Raw genomic sequence first — 25504 nt, 5'->3', positions numbered from 1 at the left:
CCAACTATTTTAGGAAAATAGTTGTAAACGAACATTTAGTACAAGGAAAAAAAGATACTACTAGACATACCGTTAAGTGTAATCATTTCCTTCCATGGAGTTTGTTCACCTTCCTCCAATGATAAGTGCGATTAGGTCGGGGAAAATATTATATCCTTTACACCGGTAGCCGCAACCAATAATATCCGGACTTGTCCCATAAAGATTGAACATGGTAGTTGATTCTTGATCGTAGCTGAATACGAGCAGTTGGTTCCCTTCCACGAGTATTTCCTCTGCTTTGCAGGAGCCCAAACAATCGAGCAATTCAGGCGAGTAGCGCCCAGGAATATCAATCTGTTTCCAATTCTCCCTTTTTTTTTTTTGCTTCCGTGACTTCACAGTTCACACAATCACGTTTGCCTTGAGTACCTTGCCGTCGGACCAGCACGACCCCATGAGTCCATGACCCATGTACTGCTCGCGGCGGCCTCGATCGGGAGGAAGACCAGGCCAGCCGGGCAAGGTGGCGGCTGACCCGGCGGTAGAACAGGCTGGCGACAGTTAGCAAACAGGCCAGCGGCGTCATGGAAAGAAGAGCAGCCGCCGGCGTGGAGCATCTGGACGGCGGCGGAGCAAGCCGTCGTCGCTTCCCGAAGGTGGTGACGATGATTCCTGGCAACGGAGCAGGGCGGCGGTTCCTGTGCGAAGCAAGACGGGGCGGCCAGATCGAAGTTTGAGGCGGCGTCGGTTTCGGCGAGAGGCGGCGGTTCCTGCAGCCACGGCTGCCCCGGTCCACGCGCATCTTGCGGGCCGTGACCGGGCAGCAGTCGGCGCGTGTGATGGCGAATACAACAGAGCGCATCGATTCCAACGAGCCGATCGATCAGCGAGTTGTACTTCCGTGATTTTCACAATCACGTGATTGGCGAGTTGTACTGACTCGTCGTGAGTTCCGCGCGAGCGTGTGTTAGATCGATCAGCTTCGTGATTCCCGACTGTTGTGGTGGAGATAGATCGACGAAGGCTACTAGCTAGGAGCTGATCGATTCTTGAGGAGTTGATGGATTTGGATAGTAGTACTTCCGTGATTGATATCACGTGGTGATCCTGGCGTGAGTTCCGCGCGAGCATGAACAGCCTTGATCGCTTCACTGCTACCTGCTACGATCGGAGATTCCTCTGGTACTTCCGGCGGCAAGCACGCGGAGTTGATTCGAGGGAGCAGCCACAGATCGATACCTTTCTTCCTCTGTTTCAGCGCGAGTCCTCATGAGAGTTAGGTGAAGCAGAGTACAGCTATGAGTCCGGGATCGTGCGACGGCGAGGACGGCAGCGGATTAGGATTTTGGCCGCCATGAACGAACCGTGAGCTCTGTACCAATGTACCAATGTTGGAAATTTTGGTGGTCTACCCGCTATACCTTTGTCCTTTTCGGTGGTGCTGCTCACAATTTCGCAATCTGAGGCTAGGTGGTAAGAACCTTCTTATACTGTATCTACAGATAAGAGTTTTAGTTTTAAATTTTCAGATTCAAACTAGTTTTCAAAGAGTCCAGATTAAACTACCAACCACGATATAGTTCATCTGTTAGGAACTCTAACTGTGGGTCCTCGGAACACGCACATGTGAGAAATGCGTCATGATCATGTTTAAATTACACTAATCATGTAGGTCGACATTAGGGCTGTAATCTAATCAATGACCTAGCTCGTTCCGATTATCAACGTGCCCGGGCAGTCTTTCCAATACTTATACAAGATATATTGTATTCCATTGATAATCGCCAGCTTTCTTAAAACACAGAAGTGTATTTAAGTACCTTCCAACAAGCATACATTCTATGCATCATATAACCATAAGCACGTGATTTCATAATGAGGTAACCGATTATTAGAATTCTAATAAATAATAAAATTGCATGAACACAAAAATCCTACAGCAGCGAGATGAGCGGCAGGGCAGGGATCGATCTCGCGGTATCTCCCGTCGCTCCCGTCCGAGACCGCCCCGTCGCGCATGCCTGTTTCCAGCGAGAGGATAAGGAAGGAAATCAATGATAATTTGGTCCCGTTCTCGAATCAATCGATTGATATATGTGAGCACCCAGGCCATGGCGACGGAGTAGGAACAGGAGATCTAGCGAGCACAAGGCTGAGCCTGGAGCTGGGAAACTTGGGGATCCAGTACTCGTCCACGTCCTCGTCCCCGTGCTCCAGCAGCTCCAGCGCCGGGCCGCCAGCGCATACCATAACTCGGTCCAGGGCCAGGCAGGCAGCTATGGGGGAGGCGGGCGGAGGGCCGGCAGCCGCTGACGGAGGCGGAGAAGGAGGCGAAGCGGGAGAGAAAAGAGGAAGAAGAAGAGGGAGAAAAGTGTGCGAATGGAAATATGCAGGGGGCTTGATGCGCACAAATGGGCTGCGACCTGACAGTGGGCTCACCCGTGAGGAAAACTGTCAAATGCGTTTAAACATCGGTTTTGGGTAAACTGAAAAGATTAGTTTGAAAAAATGTGTTTCAGCGAGAAAATTATATGGTTATGCCTCGAGAACTGTGGTTCCTTGAAATTTACTCAAATAAATACTTGAATTTCATAAGAAAAAATACATAAGCAACAAATAAAATATTTAATCATCGATGCAAAATCTGAAAACCTTAAAACCCATTTACGTATGACCTTGGAAACTATATAAAATGGCATCAATTTTATAAAATGCATGATTTGGGATAGAGATGAATGAAACCTACGATCAATTTAAGCCTTTATGATTTACTGTATGAAAACGAATAAACTCGAAGGGGTAGAGCTAGTTATACCTGGGCATGGGTGGCTCACCCGACTGGCCAGAAGCCCGGTGTACCTGGCCGGGCTCGGGCTTCACTTTCCTGCCCAAAGCTTGACCCAAAAACCCAAAAAGCCTGAGATGGCTTAAATTGAGTACTTTTTAGAAAAAATAGGTATAAAAATATATTTATTTATTCAAAAATAATTATTTTAATGTTTAGATGGCCTATTTTTCGGACTTCAGGCCGGGCCGGGCTCGGGCTTCAGGTTTGACCGTTGGGATTTTGTGAAACCCGGCCCAGTGTTTGCCCAGGTATAGTGCTAGTGCAGGCACGCACACAGACGGTGGGATGGCGCGGTGCCCAAGCGAGGCATGATAACTCTTCTCTCCATCGATCACCTCGCTTGGGCCGTAATTAGGCTGAGTTAAGAAGGCTGGGATTTGAAGACTGAAAGGCCTGCAGGGAAAAATAGATAGGTGGGCTGATTCTGGCCAGATCTAACGTCTAACCATGTCGCATTAAGCAAAAATTTCCAGTCCCGGGGCCATGGCTCAGCTTGCTCGGGGCCCTGTCCACCCATGCTCTAAAGAACATCTTTTGATTGGTCCCGACTACCAACGTAGTTCCTCTAAAAAAAGAAAGAAAGTTGGTCATGCTTGAACATGTATATAGTTCATCCGTAACACCCTGTATAGACTCGTGGAGTGGACATCTTCTATTATATACTAAAAACAATATGAGAGATACCGATGGGAGCCTTCACGTTGATCCACATCATCACAATTAATGGTTGGATCTGGAATCAATGAAAGCTGAGCCGTTAGATCTACGTGGACATAATATGGCTCCATATATCTTAAAATCGTATAACGTGTAGCCAACCCCAAGAGTCAGCTCACGTTAAGTTAGAACGTACCCAAAGAAATCACAACTGAATCTATCCGAATCAATCGTACTCCGTATATAGTTAGTTGGAAACTACCCTGCCCATTTTCTTTTTACCACTGCTGACCGAAGTAACGCTCGGAGAACGTCCACACGTCTCCGTCAACGACGACTAGAAGCTGCAGGCGGCCGACGGCACGGGAGGCGATGCTGAGGCGAACGCGGCCGGCCGTCATGGTGGATGTATTCCAATTCAACCGCCTCAATTCAGATCAAACAGATGAACAAAACTAGGCTGATTAAGATCGAATGCAACAAATCGCCTGCCGTTTATTTAAACCCACGCAAAAGTAAATTCTTTCTATACTTTTCATATATACTTATTTACTATTTAATAAGGGGTATGTTTGAAGTAGGCCCAGTTTGAGGGGCGGAGGAGCTGTTGGGCGAGCGCGGCGTAGGGGCACCAGCGGAGGCGGTGCAGGGCATGCACAGGGCTTGCGGCAGAGGAGCGGAGGACCGGGCCGCGAGCAGAGGGTGCAGTGGGGAGTTAGCGGAGTTGGGGTCCGAGGATTTGATTGGAAAGTAAGGTTGGAGAACAAAAAAAAGAGATAAGGAAAATGAGCAATTAATTCATTATTTTGTGGGTCCCATCTACGTGCAAGTTTGGCATCCTCTGCACCGCAGGAAAACTAAAATTTAGCATCAATGCTAAATTGGACCTATGTGGCAAATTTGGCTTTTGGCACGGCGTGGAAGCTTTTGGGTATATAAATATTATGTCTTCGATTTTAGGATTAAAAATACGATGAGTAGATACGTATCGGACTAAATCCAATATCAATGAATTAAATTCGCTCCATCCGGATTTATAAGACCTACATTGAATTTTGTGCCAATCTTTGACGAACAATTGTACAAAAAATGTAGGTATATAAACTGATTGAGTTTTCCAATACAAATACAATAATATCTCTTTTGGTCGCAATAACGTCGTATTACCGAGTAATGTTTCGTCAAAATCTCTTATAAAATCCTGCGCAGGCTTTATAAACCCAACCAAAAGGAGTATACCAGTATGGCATGAAATCAAAAGAGGTACGAACTGAAAAAGTTATCAACACACGTAAAAAAATATACAACAACGATTATCAGGTCTAGCCTGCGCATTTCGCGCGGGCCACCGTGCTAGTTCAAGAAATAGGAAGTACTCCCTCTGATCCATAATATGTCGTCTCAAAGGAGAAGTTGAGACAAACTTATTATGAATATATTATATAAAATAATTTGTTTACCGTGGTGTTGGCAAGATTTTTTTCATGCACGTGCTTACAACTTCGACAGTGGAGTATATCGTTCCACGACAATGATTTAAATGTTTGCACTTTTATTGCACGATTAAATTGTTTATACGTGGGTCACACATGCACAATTAAAGTCTTTTTAGTAGCCCGTAAATGAAAAGGTTTATTGACAACATTTTATGGGCGGAACTACTCCGCAATGTGCCCCATATTGATTACGCAGATATAAGTATATATGTAAGTCGAAAAGAACACTTCTAGATAATGATTTTGGTTTTTTAAGCCTATTTTTTAAATAAATAAATAAAAAGAACCCCTACGACACATTTAGAGTGTACAATTGTAGAAATCGACTTGCATCACATGGATCTAAATCAATGTAGACCATAAAGCACATCTAGCAGCAACCCTCATCGTGGCTGGACGGCAGTGATGGAGGCATAGTTGAGCGACTTGAGCGACAGCGACGACTCGCTCTTCCGCGCAGATGATGGCGCTGACATCGGGACGTTCCTCAGTGGCTTGCATGGCGTAGGAAAGCTCGTGTGATCACCGATCAGCATGAGCATGACATTGGACATGGTCGGCCGAATGTCGGGGTCGTCTTGCACGCAGAGGAGGCCGACTTGGAAGCAACCCCATGCTTCCTCCCTTGAGTAGGATTCCCCAAGCGTCGGGTCCATGATCTCCTTGGCCCGACCATCAGTCCACAACTTCCATGCCTGCCAAAAAGCAAAAAAAAAAAAAAAGAAGTTTTTGGAAATGGCCTCAGTCGCAAAAATAAAAGGAACTTCAGTTAATCCTAGCTAGAAATGTCTTATTTTTGCACATCTTGGATGAGGGATTGCTGGTGCTCCTCAAGGTACGATATGCCGTTCCGCTGCCCGCTCAGGATCTCTAGCAGGAGGACGCCGAAGCCAAATACGTCTGACTTCACAGAGAAGACGCCATCCATGACGAACTCCGGCGCCATGTATCCGCTGCAACCAAATTTCGGCCTGAGGTGAGGGACTCACGTAACTGCTATTCCGTGCAGGCAATTTACAACACAAATAGAGTAGATAATTACTAGGTTCCGACGACACGTCCCGTGTTGACCCTATTGCACCCGTCCCGGAAGATCCTGGCAAGCCCGAAGTCGGAGATCTTTGGGTTCATCTTGTTGTCAAGGAGCACGTTGCTAGCCTTGAGGTCCCGGTGGACAACCTTGAGCAACGAGTCCTCGTGGAGGTAGAGCAGCCCACGGGCAACGCCCAAGATGATGTTGTGCCGAGTGTTCCAATCCAGCTGCGCGCTCTTGCTCGTGTCTAGCAATTAATTGAGCGGTGAGTAATTTGTTAGGACGCATGACCCTTGACGCAGGATAAATTCCACTTCCCGGAGAGCCGGTGAGATGGAAAATGAAGTAAAAACACACCGAAGAGGAAGGCGTCGAGGCTACGGTTGGGCAAGTATTCGTACACCAGCAGCTTCTCGTCGTGTTGGGAGCACCAGCCCATGAGCCGCACCAAGTTGCGGTGCTGCAGTTTTGCAATCAGCTCTACCTCGTTCTCAAACTCTATCGTGCCTTGCCGCGACCGCGTGGACAGGCGCTTCACCGCAATCTCGGTACCGCTTGGCAGCACGCCCTTCGTAAAAAACATGTAAAATTATATTTTCTAAATGGAAAATAAGATAGGGAAAATCATAAATGTTCTAATAAAGTTAAGAAAACTGACAAATAACCTACAAACTCTTGATAAGAATCAAGATATATGGTCATACAGTAACTTGAAAGGGCCATACTTTGTAAATTTTGTGGATGTACGAATGCTTTCATAGACCATATGTATGTTAGTATGTGGATGCACAGGAAAATTAAAAAAAAATGCATCTGAAAAATAAGCAATGTCAAGGTGTAAATGTTTCTTTTGAATGTTAAATCGCATTTAACATACTTTTCTGAGTTTTCATAAATGTTCAAAACTTTCTTGCCAATGTTCTAAAAATTCCTTGTTTTTTTAGAATAACGTAATTTGTATTTCTTACTTGTAAATATATGAATTTGAAAACTTGCTTGATTGTCTTGTAAATTCCCTGAAATGATTTAAACATGATTTTATTTTTTTCCCGAGTGTTCTAATTTTTTTGCAACTAATTTTTTTTTTTCATTTTATCCACGCGAGTGGGATTGAGCCGAAGTGGTCAGTAGTCGACTGCTATAATGCTATTACTCTGTAGACCGGGCCGAAGCCGCCTTCGCCGAGCTTGTTGGCATCGGAGAAGTTGGTGGTGGCGTCGTGGATCAAGGCGAGGTCCATGAGCGGCAAGTCCGAGCTTGAGATGGTTCTCAGGATCTCGTTCTGCGTTCTCCTGACGGCGGCTGAAGCGAGCAACAATTTCATTCAACAAAACAGCACAATTAATCCCAGAAACCAATGTATACTCTTGTTTGGTTCAGAGAAGTTGGCCACTTACCGTTGCGCTTCCGCCAGCGCCAGCAGTAGACGCAGTAGAATAGCGTGCAGAAGATGACCACCACCAGAACTGCCAACATGATCTTCATCCCGTCCGGACTGGACGGACTTGGGCCAACAGCCGGCGGCGAGGCTGATGTGCCCAGCAGCCGGCGGTTGCTCACAAGGCGGTTCTGTGGCAACCCCATTTACGTACGTAATCTAGTCCTTCCGGGCTTCCTGTACGGATAGAGTGGTGTGCTGCTGATGATTCTGTGACTAATGATGGGAGCACTGCAGCAGAGCAAATCAAAGGATATGGAAGAGGCAAACGTATGTTGTTTTGGTGAGACTGCTAATAAAGTACTGGCATAGCTGCGGAATATGTTTACCTGCCTTTTGTCCTTTGAGCACCGGCAGTCGATGGACACATTTGACAGCTGTGTGAACTGCACTGAATTACCAAAAGAATTATTTAGACAGAAAATCACTGTTGTTAGACCTTGCAAATATGTGCTTTCAACAAATTGTCATATCCATGGGCGGGGTTTAATGATCCACTGAAAGTCATACCCAAGGCATCACGTATTGATCTGGACTTTCGTCATACAGCTCTGGCTTGTTGACATCATTGCCCCCACGCCAAGCAACACAAAGTAGTGGCTTCCAAGTCCAAGAGAGTGAAGTGGGCGTTCTCGCGGTGGCTTCCAACGCGATGGGTGGGCCTGGAAGAGTTGAACCGGATTGCCTGAGTCCTAGATAAGATGTTTAAGTACAGTATAGTAAACCGCGAATTGTTGTGTATCATTCCAATCCACAACTTTTAATTTAAATCACGAGAGCGAAGTGCCGGCATGTAAGGACAACTTGAGGTCGCTGGAGATATTGACAACGAGCGAGGTGTTGCCCTGTATTGAGTTCTCTATCTATAAAATTTACACCTCTTTAAACACGGTCCGAAGAATAGGACACACGGATTATGCCGGCGCTATCGTCCTATTAGGATCAAATAGATTATGCCGGCATTATCCTGCAGGTAGGATCAAATATAGAAGGCAGATTTTACTGCACCTCGTACTCCAACTAAACTAAATGGAATATTAAGTTACGTTTTTTACTTTTTTTCTTCTTGATACTCCGTTTGTTTTGAGATGAAGCTCCATACACATTCATATTGGAGTATCAAGAAGTAGCGACTACGGCCCAAAATAATTTTGAGATACCGTAAAATATCTCATATAGAAACATAACCACAAAATGATTTTCTTGTCTTCTAATGAGCTGACTTCCAAACAAAAATGGAAAAACAAACAAACATCATATATGCACTCACGGGGCTTAATTTCCGTCCAGATAATAATTTGTGGAGTTGGCTTCGCTGACCAATGGACATAATCACTTTCTCCTAAAGGGAACGGCATTGACAAGTCATACACCTGAATGCCAATTCAAGTACGAAAAGTCTGCGTCCTGACAGAGAGCATCGGTTAATGGCATGCCCCACATTTTCAAATTCCAATACTGATTTCGAAGATAACCAAACAGCAAAATTCTGAAAACTCAATTCAAATTTGAAAATTTGAACATGAACACTGGCATCGAAATGGAGGACAAGACTATATGTTTAATTGTTGAAGTATATAAGTGGATTGCTCTTGAGTTCAAGACTCAGCTCATGCAGTTAAATTGTACACCACATTCGATGCATGTTTAATTGTGAAGTATATAAGTGGATTGCTCTTGAGTTCAAGACTCTGCTGATGCAATTAAATTGCACCCCACTTTCGCCTTGTTAGCTAGTCCATCCTTTCCTCAACTCTGTCATGTGACCGATGCTTGCCTATCTAGAGGTCACCTCGATACCATCTGCTCAACATGCGTCGAAAGTGGGGGTGCAATTTAGAATAATCAGATGGGCAATTAAAGTGATTATGACCGATGCTTGCTCATCTAATCATCTATACTCGTGTGCAAGACCATCTAGATCCATCGACCAGGGCCGGTGGCGCGAGGCTCGGGCAGCTGTGGTAGGCGAGGAGGCGGAGCTCAGCGAGATGACAACTGTAGGCGAGGCGGCGGAGATCAGCTTGGGCGGTGGCTGGAGAAGACGACGGAGGCGCTGCAGAAGATTTTTTTTTACCGGGTCGTGCTGCAGAAGATTGGATCGGGCTTTTTTTTGGACCCACCAGGCTAAACGGGCCTGGGCCGGGCCCGTTGGCCAGGTATGAGACAAGCATCCTGACCTTTTTCTCCACTGTCCACTTTCGGTCTCTCCGCTAAAACCCAAATACCGGAAGAGGCCCAAGAACCGGACTCGAGTTCTCTTCGTTTCGCTCCCGCTCCGGCGAACACAGAGCCTAGGGTTCCGGCGAGCGGAGGCAGCACGCGCGGCATGTGTTCCTGGTCAATCCCGCATTCCTCCACTCACGACCTGCCTCCCGTCCTGATCTGCCCGCTGACTGAAGCCCGGCCCCGCACCGACACAAACGGCTCGGCTGAACTCGATCCACGAGACGCGACGCGACGTGCGCGTCGTGACGAGGTGAGGCGAGCAGAGGAGGAGGAGCGCGCGTGGGGATTTTCCTTACTCACTTGCTTACTACGTGAGAAGCAACATCACTTGTATGTTAGTCTCACTCACTCTAAACTAGCAAGGTGGGACTATTCCCACTCCCCTCCTCCCACTTCATCAATGGGCTTTTGAGATTTTTCAGAATTTATTAAAACTTGGGCTTGGGCTGATCTGGCCCACCAAATTCTAACAATCCTCCACCAGATCTCAAATACCCATTTAGATATTTGCATGTTCTCGCTACTTGTTTATATACTAGTGTTTCAGCAGAGACTGTTAAGTTGAACTTCTGCCTAAAACTTTAAGTTACATTCATCCACACTCACATTGGACTAAGCCTTGAATTGCAAGCTGGCGTGAATTAGATTTCACTCAAAGTCAACCAATACTGGGCTATCAGTAGTCTACCCCATGGGTGGAGTATATGTGTCGTACTCCGTGGTCTCTTCATGAGTTACTAGAGATCACCCAGATCTCATAAACTATGACGTTAGACAGTCGAACTCATACAGGTGTGTTCTTTCAAGAATGCTCTGTAGGACAGCATCTTTCGCTACTCATAGCCGCAATGAACACATTAAGGCATGTCGTCAACTTGCCTTACAGCAATTTGAGAGTCGCACATCTTCACATAGAGAAGGTTATATCATACTCTCCTCTGTTATGCCGATAGCTTCGTTCTTTCCAGGTCCTACTTCACGGGATCTCCGATCACATAGGTTGGGTTACCACTATGGCGTAACGTTCATGGGTCTCAGTGCCATCTCCCTCGATGCGCTCTCTATCACATTACGTGACAGTCCCTTAGTGAAGGTGATTTCATGAATGGGTTTTTGTCTGTTTGAATATATGTAACAGTTATTACTTCGGAGTTTCTCAATTTCCTGACGGACTTCACACGTCTTCTCACGTGTGAAGATGACTTAGCGTTATTCTTAGAACTGTTCACTTTAACCATCACAGATTGATTATCACAGTTCATCAGGATGGCCGGTACGGGGTTTTCAACCACCGGCAAGTCCATCAAAAGATCTCTCAACCACTCTACCTCAAAGGTGCCTGTATCTAAAGCAGCAATCTCTCCTTCCATAGTTGACCATGTCAATATGGTTTGTTTACAATATCTCCATGATACTGCACCACCACCGAGTGTGAAAACATACCTGGTTGTGGCGTAGAGCAAATCTGCATCAGAGATCCAGTTCGAATCACAATATCCCTCAAGCACAGCTGGATGCCCTGAATAATGTATTCCATAGCTCATCGTACCTTTTAGATAGCGCGATATCCTTTCTAGTGCACGCCAATGATCTATACCCGTGTTTGACGTGAATCTACTCAATTTGCTCACAGCAAAAGAGATATCAGACCTCGTAGCGCTAGCTAAGTACATAAGGGAATCGATTATGTGAGAGTATCTCAATTGATCTTTCCCTTCTCCTTTGTTCTTTCTGAGCATCATGCTGAGATCATAAGGTATTAATGAAGGCTTGCTGTCCGTAAAGCCAAACCGACTCAAGACCTTCTCAACATAGTGGAATTGCAACAAAGTAATTCTACTTTCATCTTTAACCAGCTTAATGTTAAGAATAACATCAGCCTCTCCCAGATCTTTCATATCAAAGCAATTTGATAGAAACGACTTGACCTAATTTATCATTTTTATGTTTGTACCAAAAATCAGAATATCATCCACGTACAAACACAAAATAACACCTTTGCCCCTACCATGGCAATAGTACACACATCTATCAGCCTCATTAATGACAAAACCTGCAGAAGTTAAAGTTCTGTCAAACTTCTCGTGCCATTGCTTAGGTGCTTGTTTTAGTCCATACAAAGATTTTAGTAACTTGCATACCTTTCTCTCTTCACCCTTTACCACAAATTCATCTGGCAGATCCATGTAAATTTCCTCTTCCAACTCTCCGTTAAGGAAAGCTGTCTTTACGTCCATTTGATGAACGACAAGACCACAGGAGGCAGCCAGGGTGATGAGGACATTCCAACTAATGATACAACCACAGCCCCTAAAGCACCTACACCTCAAGTACCGGAGATACATGGACTAATTACTAGAGCTCGTGCACGACAACTAAATTATCAGGTACTTTCGTTCCTCGGTACTTCATTTAATATTAATGAGAATATGCTGCTGCCTAAGATGGATTCTTTTATGTGTTTTAGGAATGAAGGACCTAGCTTGGACCTCAAGGATCAGCGTTGGACAGCAAACCATGGAGGTGGCAGCAAGGTGGCGGGAGCTAACTCAAGTGATGATTTCAAACATTGAAACGGCCATAACGAGAGATGAGAAGAAGGCTGCATCCTCTTCATCAATGGGATTTCGGCCAAGTGGAGGATTCCCCCTCCAATGGGTATCTATGGGCCAAAGATGAGAGTTATAACCTTGCTTTATTGGGCCTAAGGCCATGTAATAGGTCCAGCCAATTTTAAGATGTTTTCATTGTGTTTTAGGAGGATTCCTAGGCCGTTTCGGAGTCCCTCAAGGGCCTGGCCGAAAACCACCTAGTTCCCCTCCTATTCATACCCCATGAGCCCCCCTATGGAGCCTTGGGTTTTGATTAGATAAAGTTTAGCCTTTGCTACTTTCGTGTAATCGCTTGTGTCGGTTAGACCACCTATTTTACCGTCATCAAGACTCCAACTATATTGAGTATTCAGATTCGTGAACCTTCATATCTCCTATTCGCAATTTCAGATTGCTTTTCATCTTGTTCTTGCTTGTTCTTCGATTGCTTGCAGGAACAAAGACCTTCGTGGTCAGGTTGATCGTGCCCCCGCGGGATCAATAACCTTCTGGAGTTGGTGTATCGATCGCTAAGGCGCTGCCTCCTAGGTTGTAGTCGGATTGTCAACGTCGCCTCCTAGGTTGTAGTCGGATTTTCAACGTCACCTCCTACCAAATTGATAATTAGGTATCTCATCGAAAGATCGGGACACCCTCGAGGCTATCACGTGGTATCAGAGCTTAAGGTTGCTCGGTGAGATCTTTCAATTTATCCCTAGCTTAGATCTGTTTTTTACCTATCGTCAAGAAAAAGCGAAAAATAAAATTTAGATTAGTTACCTTGTCCTAGAACCAATCTGAGCCTTGCAATTTTCACATTAGTTTTGCATTGTTGAATCTTTGCTGCATTAATCGTGTCGAGTTGCTGGATTAGATTGGATCGTTTTTCGGATTTTTTTCTACTAGATCGAACTTGTTTTTGTCTTTTGATTTCGTGTGACGCAGGCTTTCCATCAATCTTCCGCCGCCAAACTTCCTGCCACACCACCGCCATAATCTTCCGCCGCCACCATAACTTCCACCGGGTCCCTCTTCAAGTCCTACACCGAGTCCGTCTTCGAGTCCTACACCGAGTCCCTCTTCGAGTTCTACACCGAGTCCCTCGTCGAGTCCTACACTGAGTCCCTCTTCGAGTCCTACATCGAGTCGGCAAGTTATAGTTTTCAGCCGCGAGTTCGAGTCCGAGTCCAATCAAGAGTGCTTTTGGAAAGTGTTTCATAATAGATCGAATTTTGTTTAGAGATCAAGTTGTTCGGAAAGTTGTGAAAAAAAAAGAAGGGAAAGAAAAAAAAAAGGAAAGAAAGAAAGAAAAAAAACGAAAAAAAAAGAGAAAGAGTTCGAGTCAGTTTCGGACCCGAGTCCGAGTAGAATTTTAATTTCGGGTGGGTTTGACACGTGTTCAGTAAAACGGACGTATCTTTTGCACCCCAACTCGGATTTGGACGTTCTTGGACTTTTTGGAAAGCTCACGACGAGGCGCATCAGGAAACATCCAGGGCGTTTCATAACTTCCAAGTTTCCCTGCACTTTGACCCTCAAATTCGGTTTGTAAGGTGGACTTTCATAATTTCCAAGTTTCTGCATCCGTTTTTCGGCGTCGCTGCAGCCCGGTGTTTTTCAGTTTTCTCTACCATCCGACATCTGTTTTGAGTGATCTTGCCCTTGCTGGAAAGCTTGTGTCGATACACTTCTAACCCGTATTTTCCATATTTTTCTGAATTTTTCTTACGGCAGTCTTTGCTGTTCTTCGACAGACCGACATATAGTTTTCCGGCCCTTCTTTTGCGTGAATTTCTGGGGTTAAAAAAAAAAGAAGAAAAGAATAAGAAGCCAAACAGAAGGCCACAAAAAGAAAAGAAAAAAGAAAATAAAATCCCAGGGATTTACTTGTTGTGCCATCTTTTGATCTATCTATTCCTACCTTCTTCAGTATCTAGGCTTAGATTATTTCTGTAATTTGTTCTTATCGACTCCAGCAGCTAGGACTAGCATTTTTGAGCATATTTTCAACTTTGCATTCTGATTTGATTATTCGCTTTTCCTTGCTACTCACATAAGCCTCCAAGCTCCACAGATTCTACACCTAGGTTGGTTTGCCTCGAGGCATCGATACATTAATCTTCAGAGGGCTTGTTCTCGCCGCTGGCCATCACCTTCCTGTTTGCTGGGTAAGAACAAGTAAGAACTTGATTAAAAGTTGAGTGGAGTGATCTTTGGAACCCCACATCCTAGTAGTGCATAGGGACTTTCCTTGTGATCCGACCTAAAACGTTTGATCTTTCTCTCCAATTGATTTTCAACTTCAGCCTTATAGATTTTAAAGTAGTCTAAAGCCTCATCTTTAGTTCGCAACAAATAAATATAAGAATCAAGTAGCATCATCGATTAACGTCATGAAATACCTCTTTCCACCTTTTGTCAACACACCATTCATCTCACAAAGATCAGAATGTATGAGTTATAGAGGTGCCAGATTTCTCTCCTCGGTCGCCGTATGGGGCTTTCGGGGTTGCTTTGATAGCACACTACTATGGCACTTAGAACCTTTGGCAATGGTGAAAGTAGGAATTAAACTCATAGTGGATAACCGAGACATTAAACCAAAATTAATATGACATAAACGAGAGTGCCAAACACTTGCATCATCATTAACACTGCCACAAATATGGTTCATTGATATGTCACTAAAATCAGAAAGGAAAAAACGGAACAAGCCTCCACACTCATAGACTTTACCAATAAATTGTCCATGTTTGGACACAACTGCTTTATTAGACTCTAAAACTAACTTAAAACCATCTTTGCATAAAAGGGAACCCTAACGAGATTCTTTTTCATGGAGGGGAATGCATCACGTTCCTTAGCCGCACAATCTTCCTCGAAGTAAACTTCCGATCGACCATACCAACACCACGAACAGCTGCATGAGACCCGTTCCCCATCAAAACGGTTGAATCCCTTCCATGCTGGTAAGAAGTAAACAAAGAGATGCCAGAGCATACATGAACATTAGCACCCGTATCAATCCACCAACATGGAGATTGAAATACTGAAAGAGCCGTAGGTAAAATACCTAACGTCTAACTGTTGCTAGGGGTGACGACGTTGACAGTCTTTTGCCCTGTTTTCCCTCTCCGATCTGCATGATCAAGACAGTCTCTGCAAAAGTGGCCAAGCTCTCCACAGGTGAAACTATTCATCTCGCCTTTGTTTACTTTCTTCTTCTTCTTGAAGCTAGTAGTCCGCGCAGGCTTGTTATTGTTAACAACAGTGGACTTTTTCCCTTTGTTCTTTCTGTTGCCGTAAAAATTCCTCCGTACCATATTGGCGCTAGATGGAAAATCAGCAGCCCTCTTAGTGATGTCCACGCAGGAGGGAACTTTGCAATAATGCATCCAGCCACGTACTTGTCAGGCAGTTCACAGTTCGGAAGTTTGAGCTCTCTCAGAATGATCTGTATCTCATGCGCCTGTTCAACTATAAAACGGTTATCCACCATCTTGTAGTCGTTCAGCGACTCCATGGTATACAGTTCACTGCCTGCATCGGTTGCACCGAATTTAGCATCCAGTGCATCTCACATCTCCTTCCCGTCTTCTATGTTCATGTACACATCACAAAAGACGGTCAGAAAGAACACTCAAAATGCATCCTCTGAAGGCAATATTGGCATCCAGGAAACTTTTCTGAGCTTCCTCAGATAAATCTCCCTCGGGTTTAACGTCTGTCACCCAGAACACTTTCAGAGTCTCCAACCAGAGCATGGCTGAAGCGATCCTCCCCTTACACGGGTTCGATCTCTGTGCTTACTGTGCTAGTCCCTGGATCGACTCACTAGCACACACAGTTTCATGATGAAATATACAGAAACAAAGGACAAAGTACTTTATTACATCGCATCATCCAGAATTTAATAGTACTTACAACCTCGCATGACCTCTTGGGCCAGCATAAAACAAATACTGTTTCATCATCATAAAACGATGTTTCAAAATACTATAGCGGAAAAAGGGTAGAACATAAGGGCCACACTACTCCAAGGTGAGAGCATGTTGGAATGTAAGCACATGACCCACAACATAACGATGAACCTCACTCATCGTCGGATCCACCTGCATTGTTAATTGCAGCCACTACGTGGTCAATACATTTGAATGTTTTAGCAAGTTCATCAGAGTTATAAAGGACCTACCAAGTACATGCATATTTTGGCTAGGAGGGGTTTGGCTATTTGCGTAAAAGCATCATTGTTCAATTCTATCATTTTTAATTAAATAGTTTTGAATTCTATTGGACACGGGGTAGAAAACCCCCATGCTCCTATTAACCTAGGCACATTGAGTAGAAACATCAATGCTCCTACCCAGTTCAATCCATTCATTTTATTAGAAAATTGGAATGAGTGAGACCTTCCTTACAGCCCCAATATCTAGTTGCTCATAATTGTCCGTAACCGGGGACACGGCTAAGTACTTAGTTTGACACTCTCGAGAGGTGGTACACTTTACCCACAAGAAATCGACGTGTTAATCCCTTGCTGTCCTCAGGATAGAGTAGCAACGGTATCGATTACAGGAATTTTCAGAACATATTCTCCCAAACCACCTAAGGGACGCGTTCCAACCTACACGGCTACATACCGATGTTACCTCGGATCCAGGTTCATATTTCTTACATCCATCCTGGCAGAGCCCATAATATCATGTGATTGTACTGGAAGCTACTAAACAGGAAACTAGTCCAGTCTCTGGTTACCCCGGGTAGCATTCCTCAGTTGCAACGCAGGCGCTCCCATAGAAATGGCGAGACGACTCATAGAAATGGACCCATAGAAATGGACCTGAGGTCGCATACATCTCCACTTCCTCAAAGCAGCCCACCCAGCACGGTTCATCAAATTACTTTTATTTGGGTGATCAACTGATTTTAAACATTGGTAATTAAAAATAATGCATTAGGGTTTTAAACAAAAGGCAAAAACAATTTATAAAAACCCTAAAGAAGGTTTTGTTGGCATCAGTCAAATAAATTAATTCAAAACGTTTATTTCTCTGTCCCAATGGACACAGGATATTAAAACAAAATTTTGGGCACTGATTTCATTTTAAAAGGATTTCTAGATAATTAGTTATGATTTAAATGGCATTAAACCCTATTCTGTAAATTGACTGTGATTCAAATATTCAAATTCAAATTTAAGCAGTGCCAAAAGATTCTACAGGCTGAGAACTTTCCAAAAAGGTCAAGTTTGTCAAATTTGGCCAAAGGGTTTAAAAGTTATGATCATTTGAAGTTACGGGGCTTTTCTGCAAAAGTGCATTTAATTAAACCGGGAGATTAAAATTACATTTTTATTTTTATATTATAATGCCACGTGGCGTGATCTCATTGGACGGTACCGGTTCGATTAAAATGAAATAATATGTTCTAATCTTGGCCGTTGATGAAGGATGGACGGTCGGGATCTTACCTCCTCAACTACGGCGAGTCGTAGGGTTCCGGCGACGGCGCGGGCTCCGGCGGCGGCGGCGCGGGGTGCTCCGGCAAAGCGGGCGACTCGGGGAGGGGCTGGGTCGACGCGGCACGGCACGGCGAAGACGATGGCGTTGGTGGCGCTCCTCGAGGACGTCGACGCGCTTGCCTAGGACGACTGAAGGCGGTCGGCGGCGGCGTGAGCTTCGGGCGGGGCACTTCGGCGTCTGCAGTGCGAAAAAGAGAGGGCTTTGCGCGTCACGGGGTGCGCGAGGAGGCAAGGAAGAAAGGACACCGGCCGATTTGGAGCTAGGGTTCGCGGCTAACCGGCGGTGACAAAAATCGGCGGCGGCGTCCGCGGGTCTCCGACGAGCAATTGGGCAGCGCGGCCACGTGGATTCGAGCGAGCGAGAGGGGAAAAGAACGGGGAGGGCAGGGGCTTTATAGCGACGCGGCCGGTGGGTTTCGGGAAGGTCGGGATCTCCGGATTCCGGGGATGGCGGCGGCGCGGGGAGTCCGGCGCGGACTCAGCGGGCGCTTTCCTTCTGGGAAGAAAGGCCTGACAGGTGGGCCCCAACTGTCAGCGTCTGCGGGCACGCGTGCGGGGACGGAGCTGGCTCGGTTCGGTGCGGGCGCGGTCGAGCGCGGTCGGGACTGGGCCGGTTCGGCCCATTTGGCCAGGCTGGTCCGGTTTTCTCCTTTTTTTTTTCTTTTAGCCTTTTGTTTTTCCCTTTTTCTTATTTCTTTGGCCCAAATAAATTTCAGAAAAATTGTAAAATCATGTTTTATCATGATTCAACTTTTGGGAGTAATTCCCCCTCAAAATAAAATATATAAAATTACATTTGCCCTATAAATGCCTTTAGGACTATATAACTATTTAAATAAAATACTTTTTCAACGCCAAATAAGAACTTAAAAATTATGGGATAGCTCATATATGCAATAAAGCCCTTTTAAGATAAAACCTTATTGGTTTGAAGATTCAAAGCTCAAATGGGTGTAAACCTTAGGGTTTAAATTGAAATAAAATTCTTTTAAAGCCTTTTGAGATTCAAATTTGAATTCAAATATGCAATTGTGGCATAATGCTTATGGATGCAATGCATATGAAAGGATTTGAAATTTTTGAGATGTTACAATGGCCTTTAATTGCCATCTCTTGAAGTACGTCCCGGAAAATTTATCCGGCTTCAATGCATCGGCTAAACTCATAGTTAAATCAGGAAATTGACTAAAATAAGGATTTTGGATTGTTGGAAAATTAAACAATTTTTAGAATAACAACTTAATGAGTAATTTTAGAATATAGATCATGACGATACTAGCAACTAGCATATGCATCTCAAATATACTAGAAGTATTCAACAACAAAATCAACAATATCATAATCTCGCAGATCATAACTAAACAGTAGATCGCATCACGGTGTACGTATTGTTGCAGTGGAGAGGAAGCCGTTGCTGTTGCATTCGCTTGACGAAGTTGTTGACGAAGAAGACGGCGGCGAGTCGCACACCCGCCGGTTCGAAGAGGTAGACGACCCATGGTTGCTGGAAAGCAAGCAGTCGCGTGGAGCGCTTCCCAAAAACCTTATTCGCCATCTCCCGTACAGGATCGCAAAGGCGAAAGGTTCCGGAGACTTGATCTCCCGATCCCTGGTGCACGCTAGTGCTCAGGGAGGAGTAGACTACGAAGGCGGTGCAAGAGTGAGATGCAGGCGAAACCCTAACTCGGTTGTGTTGCGTACTGATCGGAGGGATGGGGCAGCTGTATATATAGTCACGCAGGTATAAGTCAGTTTGGTTTAGGAAACCTGAACCAACTCCACAAAATCTGCATGCGTCCGTAACAGATTCCAAAAATATCCCGCGGGCGTGACCAAAAGATAAGAAGCCCGTCCCCGCACCGGCACGTCACGGCACGGCTCGGCTCGGCTCGAACTCAATCCACGAAATACGACGCGCGCGTCCTGACGAGGAGTGCGTGGGGATTTCTCTTGCTCACTTGCTTACTAGGTGAGAAGCAACATCCCTTATATGTTGGTCTCACTCACTCTAAACTAGCAAGGTGTGACTATTCCCACTCCCCTCATCCCACTTCATGAATGGGCTTTTGAGATTTTTCAGAATTTATTAAAACTTGGGCTTGGGCTGATCAGGCCCACTATCCCCACTCTCCTCATCCCACTTCATGAATGGACTATTGCCAGAGTCTAGATGCGCCGAGTCGTCAAGTGTGTCTAGGCGACTTGTATCTAAGTTGGGTCTTCCACTTGGCTCCCCCTCCTAGTCTTTTATATATGCAGGAACTCAGGTCTCAGGTAGAGTCCAAATCGGTTACAATGAGGAGATATACTCTAATTAACCTTCCTTGTCTTGAGTCACAAGATTTGGCATGTAGACTCCTGGAGTCGAAGTAGGCTTCCTTGTGGGCCCCTAGCTGGGCTGTACCGAGTATACTCGAGTCGGGTACGTGGTTAGTCATAACCACGTTAGTAGCCCCCAAGTGCCTGATTGAGTTGAAGACTCAACTAGGGACTTTTCTCGTAAAGAATGAGCTTATTCTGTTGTTGAGCCAGTTGCATAATGCAGCAGATTTGGAGTTTCATTGATTTGTACTTCGAATGAGAAGTATTTTCGATTCAGAGAGTGTCTGAGTCGATGCTTTAATGCTTGACTGTTAAATAACAGTTCCACAATATGAGCTGATAGTGAATCCATGCGGTGAATAGGAATCATAGGGATATATGCTTAATGCGCCCAGATACTCGAGAAGTCGAGTCCAGTTAATCGCTCTAGGGCGAAAACATCACTAGCTTTCATCAGCATTCGAGTCCCCGGGCTCGAACCTGGCGACTGACGAAGTTTGACTTAGCCTGCTGGGGTCTTATAGAGTCAAATTCCAGTTTTTAAGTACTCGACTCGTTTGTCAAGATTGCTTAAACTGAAAACACGCAACTGGTACCTTTCCAAGCCCTGTATGAAGCCTACGAATCTTATCTTCATGTAATGAACATGGTTACAGGGAGCGACCCTTAAGTGAAAGTTGTTATTGAAGGGATGCAGTCGATGCATATCTACGCCTAATTTTTAGGACCTACCTTCATACAATGAGTATGGATTTGACTGGAGATAACGTAGCTAGTACGATCCCAGGCCCGTAAGATAACTTTCGGATCTTATCTTCATGCAATGAGCATGGATTTACTGAAATACGCAGCTGGTACGATTTCAGGCTCGATGGAGAGATCCATGAGGCTTATCTTCATGCAATGAGCATGTATTTTACTAGAGCAGCGCAGCTGGTTCGGCTCCAGGCTCTTTGGACGAAACCCAAGAGTCCTACTATTATGCGAATGAACATAAAAAACTGAGGTGATGTAGCCGGTGCGACTTACTTGAGTCAATTATATGAAATCGATGGTTTTATGTCAGAGGCATTGCCCTGTTTTTGTTGTTATAAGTAAAGAATAAACAATAGCTGACTGAATGAAGTCCGTAGCTAGTATAAAGCAACAGCTGATTAGTTCGCGACTCGAATGAGAGTCTTGGTATTCACGGTCGAGACTCAATATGAGTTTCAACATTTAAGATAAACTCTGTCATCCTGTATGGGAGATAATTTCGGGTCAAGATATTCGAGTCAGACTTTGTCATTGATCACGTACCTTCTGGAGGTGAAGAGCCGTTTAGTCATCCGATGTGACTGGATCTACGGCCTAGCCTGACAGCTAGGCACACTGTAGGCGTGCGTCAGTGGAGAAACGATCACACTTCGCACAGTAAACAAGACACAATGATGATCTCATTGATTCTTGCGCCTTAGGAAGTAAGCAGTTACTTTCATCTTTGCCGTTTCGTATTCCGATTGATGCAGAACACGTGGCCATGACTGAGATAGTGCGTCCCGGATTTTCTGCCAGGGCAAGGATAGAACTAGAGGTGGGGTAAATTTAGTTTTAACCCTTCTTCCTCCCCGCACCCAGAGCTCAGGCGCCCAAGACTTTAGCTTCCATAGCCAAAAACCCTTCGATATGGGGAAGAACAAGAAAAGCGCGGAAGCTTGGCCGCTGTCCTCCGGGGATCGCGAGAGGGTGGCTGGCATGCAAGAGGAAGGGCTGCTGTCTCTGCGGCGAGGGCATGTGCGTTTTCCTAGCGAGGTGGTAATCCCTCGCCCCATGCATGGAGAGCGAGTGGTGCATTATGATTTCATCACCTGTGGTTTAGCATTCCCAGTCCACCATTTCCTTCGTAGCTTGCTTTTGGCCTACGGGCTCCAACTTCATAATCAATCTCCAAACTCCTACCTCCCCATCGCGTGCTTCGTGACGTTGTGTGAATGCATTCTTGAAATAAATCCCCATATGGGTCTCTGGAAGAGGATGTTCACCATCAAGCACCAGGGCAAAGACGCGATTGGATGTGTGGACATTCAAACTCAGGTGGATGCCAAATTCTTAAACCTCTGAGAGAGGGTATCATCTTCTCGATGGAAATCGAGGTGGTTCTATGTCATGGATGTGCCGGCCAAAGGGCGCGGCTTCAGTCTTCCCGAATTCTCCGCGACCGCGTCGGTGAAGAAGACGACGGCCTGGAGCCATAAGTTGGGAGGAATATAGGGCGAAGAAGCCAAGACTTTGTTGGCCCGAGTCCTGTCTCTCATGGAGACTCCTCAGTTGAAGGTGACTGGAATTCACCTCATTGCCGCCTTTATCCGGAGAAGAATTCAGCCTCTGCAGGCTCGTGCTCATCCCATGTGGGCATATCGGGGGGTTCATGACCCGACCCGAATTAGTATCGAGGAATTTTTTTCGACTGAAGTGTGTTGACGAGTTCGGCGGCTTACTGACTTGGGCGAGTCGGAGCCCTGCGAGATTGACCCTAAAGTGGCTCCCTATAGGCCCGACAGGCCCCGAGAAAAGGTGATCACCGAAGCATCTGACAAGCCCTGCCGTTTTTTGGCATGATGCACGTTTGAGGAAGGAGAACCAATTTTTATCACCGGTCATGTGACGAGAATAACCGGAGTCCACTAGCCATATGTTCTCCTTCCTCACGCGAAGTGCCTACAAACAAACACATGCCGAGATCTCAGTACTGGGGTTAGATAAAAAGCTTTTAGGTATCCAGTACTGAGATACACGACGAGTAGGCAGAGCACGATTTTCTTTATACATTGGGACAGATTGTACATGCCTCGTGCAAGTGGAAATGGAAGGTAAAACATTCACCCTAGGCACATAACGGGGAGTAGTAGTTTTATCATGAGCATAATGTGCATTGAAGGAATTAGATCTAGCTTGTTTTCTTTCCTTTTTAATTACTCTAGCTAGTCTAAAACAAGAACCTACAGCATGTCCAGGTTTATTACAATAAGTGCAAGTGTACCTACTTCCAAGTTTAGCATGTGATGTATGACCTACATTTGCACTTGTTGAAGTATCATTAGACATGATGCCAGCAGATCTAAAAATCACATTGGTTGGCTTGTCAGTTGTTTCAAAAATTCCATTGCCTACTGACTTAACTATAGTGGGTGGATTAGCATTAAAATGAGCATATGCATTAAAACCAAGTCCGGTCTTGTTTTTACTCACTTTAGACTTATCTAAGATCATATTCAGATTTTTGTGCCCACTAGAAAATTTCTGCAAAGATACTTGTAAATAATTAACTTGGTGAGACAGGGCAATACAATTATCACAAGCACGATCCATGATTTGTTTTCCACTTTTACAATTAGCGCACAAAGAAACCTCATGGATGTGTAAAGCATTTTCAACATGAGAAACCCTAGCATTTGCATCTTTCAACTTCAATTCAAGAATATGACAATTATTACAAGAAATTGAATCTGTCAAATCAGAAGTATCCATGCTAGCATCATTAATTTGTTTACGTTTATGCACAATAGGTTTCTCATTGTTTTCTAATGCAACTCTAAGCTTATCAAGAGTATCATCATGAATAGAACGCAAAGAGGTAAGCTCAGAATATATAGAATCACAAGACTTGCAGGAATCATCATCAGGAATCATAGACTTAAATTTAGTAATTTCAGAATTCAAGGATGCAATTTTCAAGTCATATTTCTTAATTCTTTTAGTAGCATGATCAAGCAAGGAACTCAATTTACTAGCACTTTTAAGTAATTCATCATAAGAAAGTTCTACCTCATTGCTGCTGTCACTGTCGTAGTCGTCGCAGGAGGTAACACTCTTGTTGCTAGCCATAAGACACATCCCATTAATGTCGCGCTTGCCTTTGGATGCATCATCTTCATCAGACTCGATATCCACATCACTCAAGCATGGTTCACCATATTCATTGATTACAGAGAAAATACTGTGAGCCACCGCTCGAGCAAAGTCGCCCCTCTTTTTATTCTTGATGTTGAAGGAGCGCTTCTTCTTCTTGTCCTCCCCATTTTCTTCTTTCGCCATCTTGGATAAGAATTTAGGACAATTTTGGCAAGAGTGATTTGGATCACCACATTCAAAGCACCTTGGAGCATTGTTCCCACCTCTCTTCCTTGAACGAACATTTTGTAGGGCACGTGTAAAACGAGAGGTGAGGAGTGCCAATTCTTCCTCTGGGTATTGCTCTAGCTGTTCATCAGTTAGTTGAGACAAAGAAGACAGAGCATAGCAATATGTAGAAGTACCATCATTAGAGCTGTCAGGGTTAGTAACAAGTGCAATTGATTTGGAACCGGTTCTCCTAGCAAGAATATCTAATTCATGAGTTTTCAATTTTGAGTACAGAATATCAAGTGTAAGTGTGCTCATGACAGTAGATTCTCTAATAGATGTAACTTTCATCTCCTATATGGACATATCTAATGCACTCAAAAGTTGCCTAGAAGCCTCACCATCAGTATAAGTAACACCTAATGCACGTAAGTTGCTGAGAATCTTATTAAAGCGTGCAAAGAATTCATCTAAAGATTCACCTGTATTCATCTCAAATCTCATGTACTCCTTTTTGTACATGTCCTGACGCACCTCCTTAACAGAGTTTGATCCTTCATGATAACTACAAAGTGCTAGTGTTTAACCTTTAAACAGCTCTCATCCAGCCACGGCTGGACCTACATATCTTCACGTCGATGCCACTCCATGCCATCAACTCTTCTTGTGATGTCTTCAAAACGAATCTCTTTATTGCAATGATGTCGATCGATTACAAAAGATGCAACCATGCATCCAAGAACTCTCCAAGAATTGATCTAGATCCAAAGCTCTGAGTTTCCTCACGTCCTTGCTAAAACCCTAGCTAGGATGCCCTCTATTTATAAAAGAAAATTCGCGACCCTAAACCGAGTCCGAATCCAACACGAACTCCTCTGTCCCGGTCGGTATTTTGCCCGTGGGGCCCGCATACGACCTTGGATTGAGACGACTCCAAAATCAAAGTTGTTCGCCTCGAGGACGCGCACAACTTTCATGTGGACCACTTTTCCATCCGACGCCATCTTGATGACGCTACTGTTTAATCTTTTAACAGCTCTCATCCAGCCACGGCTGGACATACATATCTTCACGTCGATGCCACTCCATGCCATCAACTCTTCTTGTGATGTCTTCAAAACTTGACCATCACGTATCGAGTATCTCCAATACCGTACATCTCCGGTATAAACAACGTACGACAAACCAGTGCCCTTCCGGATCATCGGAGCCTTCACTTCCATTGTTTTTTCGCACGAACGTTCTGCATGACCATGATCCCCGACCTCAGCTTCTCCCAAGCTTCG

General features: G+C 44.8%; 1 protein-coding gene across 1 annotated transcript; it reads right to left on the bottom strand.

Moving 5' to 3' along the window:
* Nucleotides 1-5131: 5131 nt before the first annotated feature.
* LOC104581572 (cysteine-rich receptor-like protein kinase 10) lies at nt 5132-8100 on the bottom strand. The gene is made up of 7 exons (XM_014896673.2): nt 7965-8100; nt 7414-7845; nt 7170-7318; nt 6374-6584; nt 6026-6263; nt 5786-5936; nt 5132-5678 (listed from the first exon to the last, which is right to left on the bottom strand). The coding sequence occupies exons 2-7, from the start codon at nt 7598-7600 to the stop codon at nt 5367-5369; spliced, it is 1248 nt and encodes a 415-aa protein (XP_014752159.1). The 5' UTR covers nt 7601-7845; nt 7965-8100; the 3' UTR covers nt 5132-5366.
* Nucleotides 8101-25504: the final 17404 nt, after the last annotated feature.

This window comes from Brachypodium distachyon, chromosome 1 (assembly GCF_000005505.3).
Source record: "Brachypodium distachyon strain Bd21 chromosome 1, Brachypodium_distachyon_v3.0, whole genome shotgun sequence".
Lineage (NCBI taxonomy): Eukaryota > Viridiplantae > Streptophyta > Magnoliopsida > Poales > Poaceae > Brachypodium > Brachypodium distachyon.
This window is presented reverse-complemented; position numbering and strand designations above follow the sequence as displayed.

Bases quoted from the DNA above. Each gene is read 5' to 3' on its own strand.
- LOC104581572 (XM_014896673.2), bottom strand. From the start codon at position 7,600: ATGGGGTTGCCACAGAACCGCCTTGTGAGCAACCGCCGGCTGCTGGGC. The intron at 6,264-6,373 runs GTGTGTTTTTAC...ATTAATTGCTAG, and splicing joins CCTCGACGCCTTCCTCTTCG to ACACGAGCAAGAGCGCGCAG. The intron at 5,937-6,025 runs GTAATTATCTAC...ATTTGGTTGCAG, and splicing joins GGACGTGTCGTCGGAACCTA to CGGATACATGGCGCCGGAGT.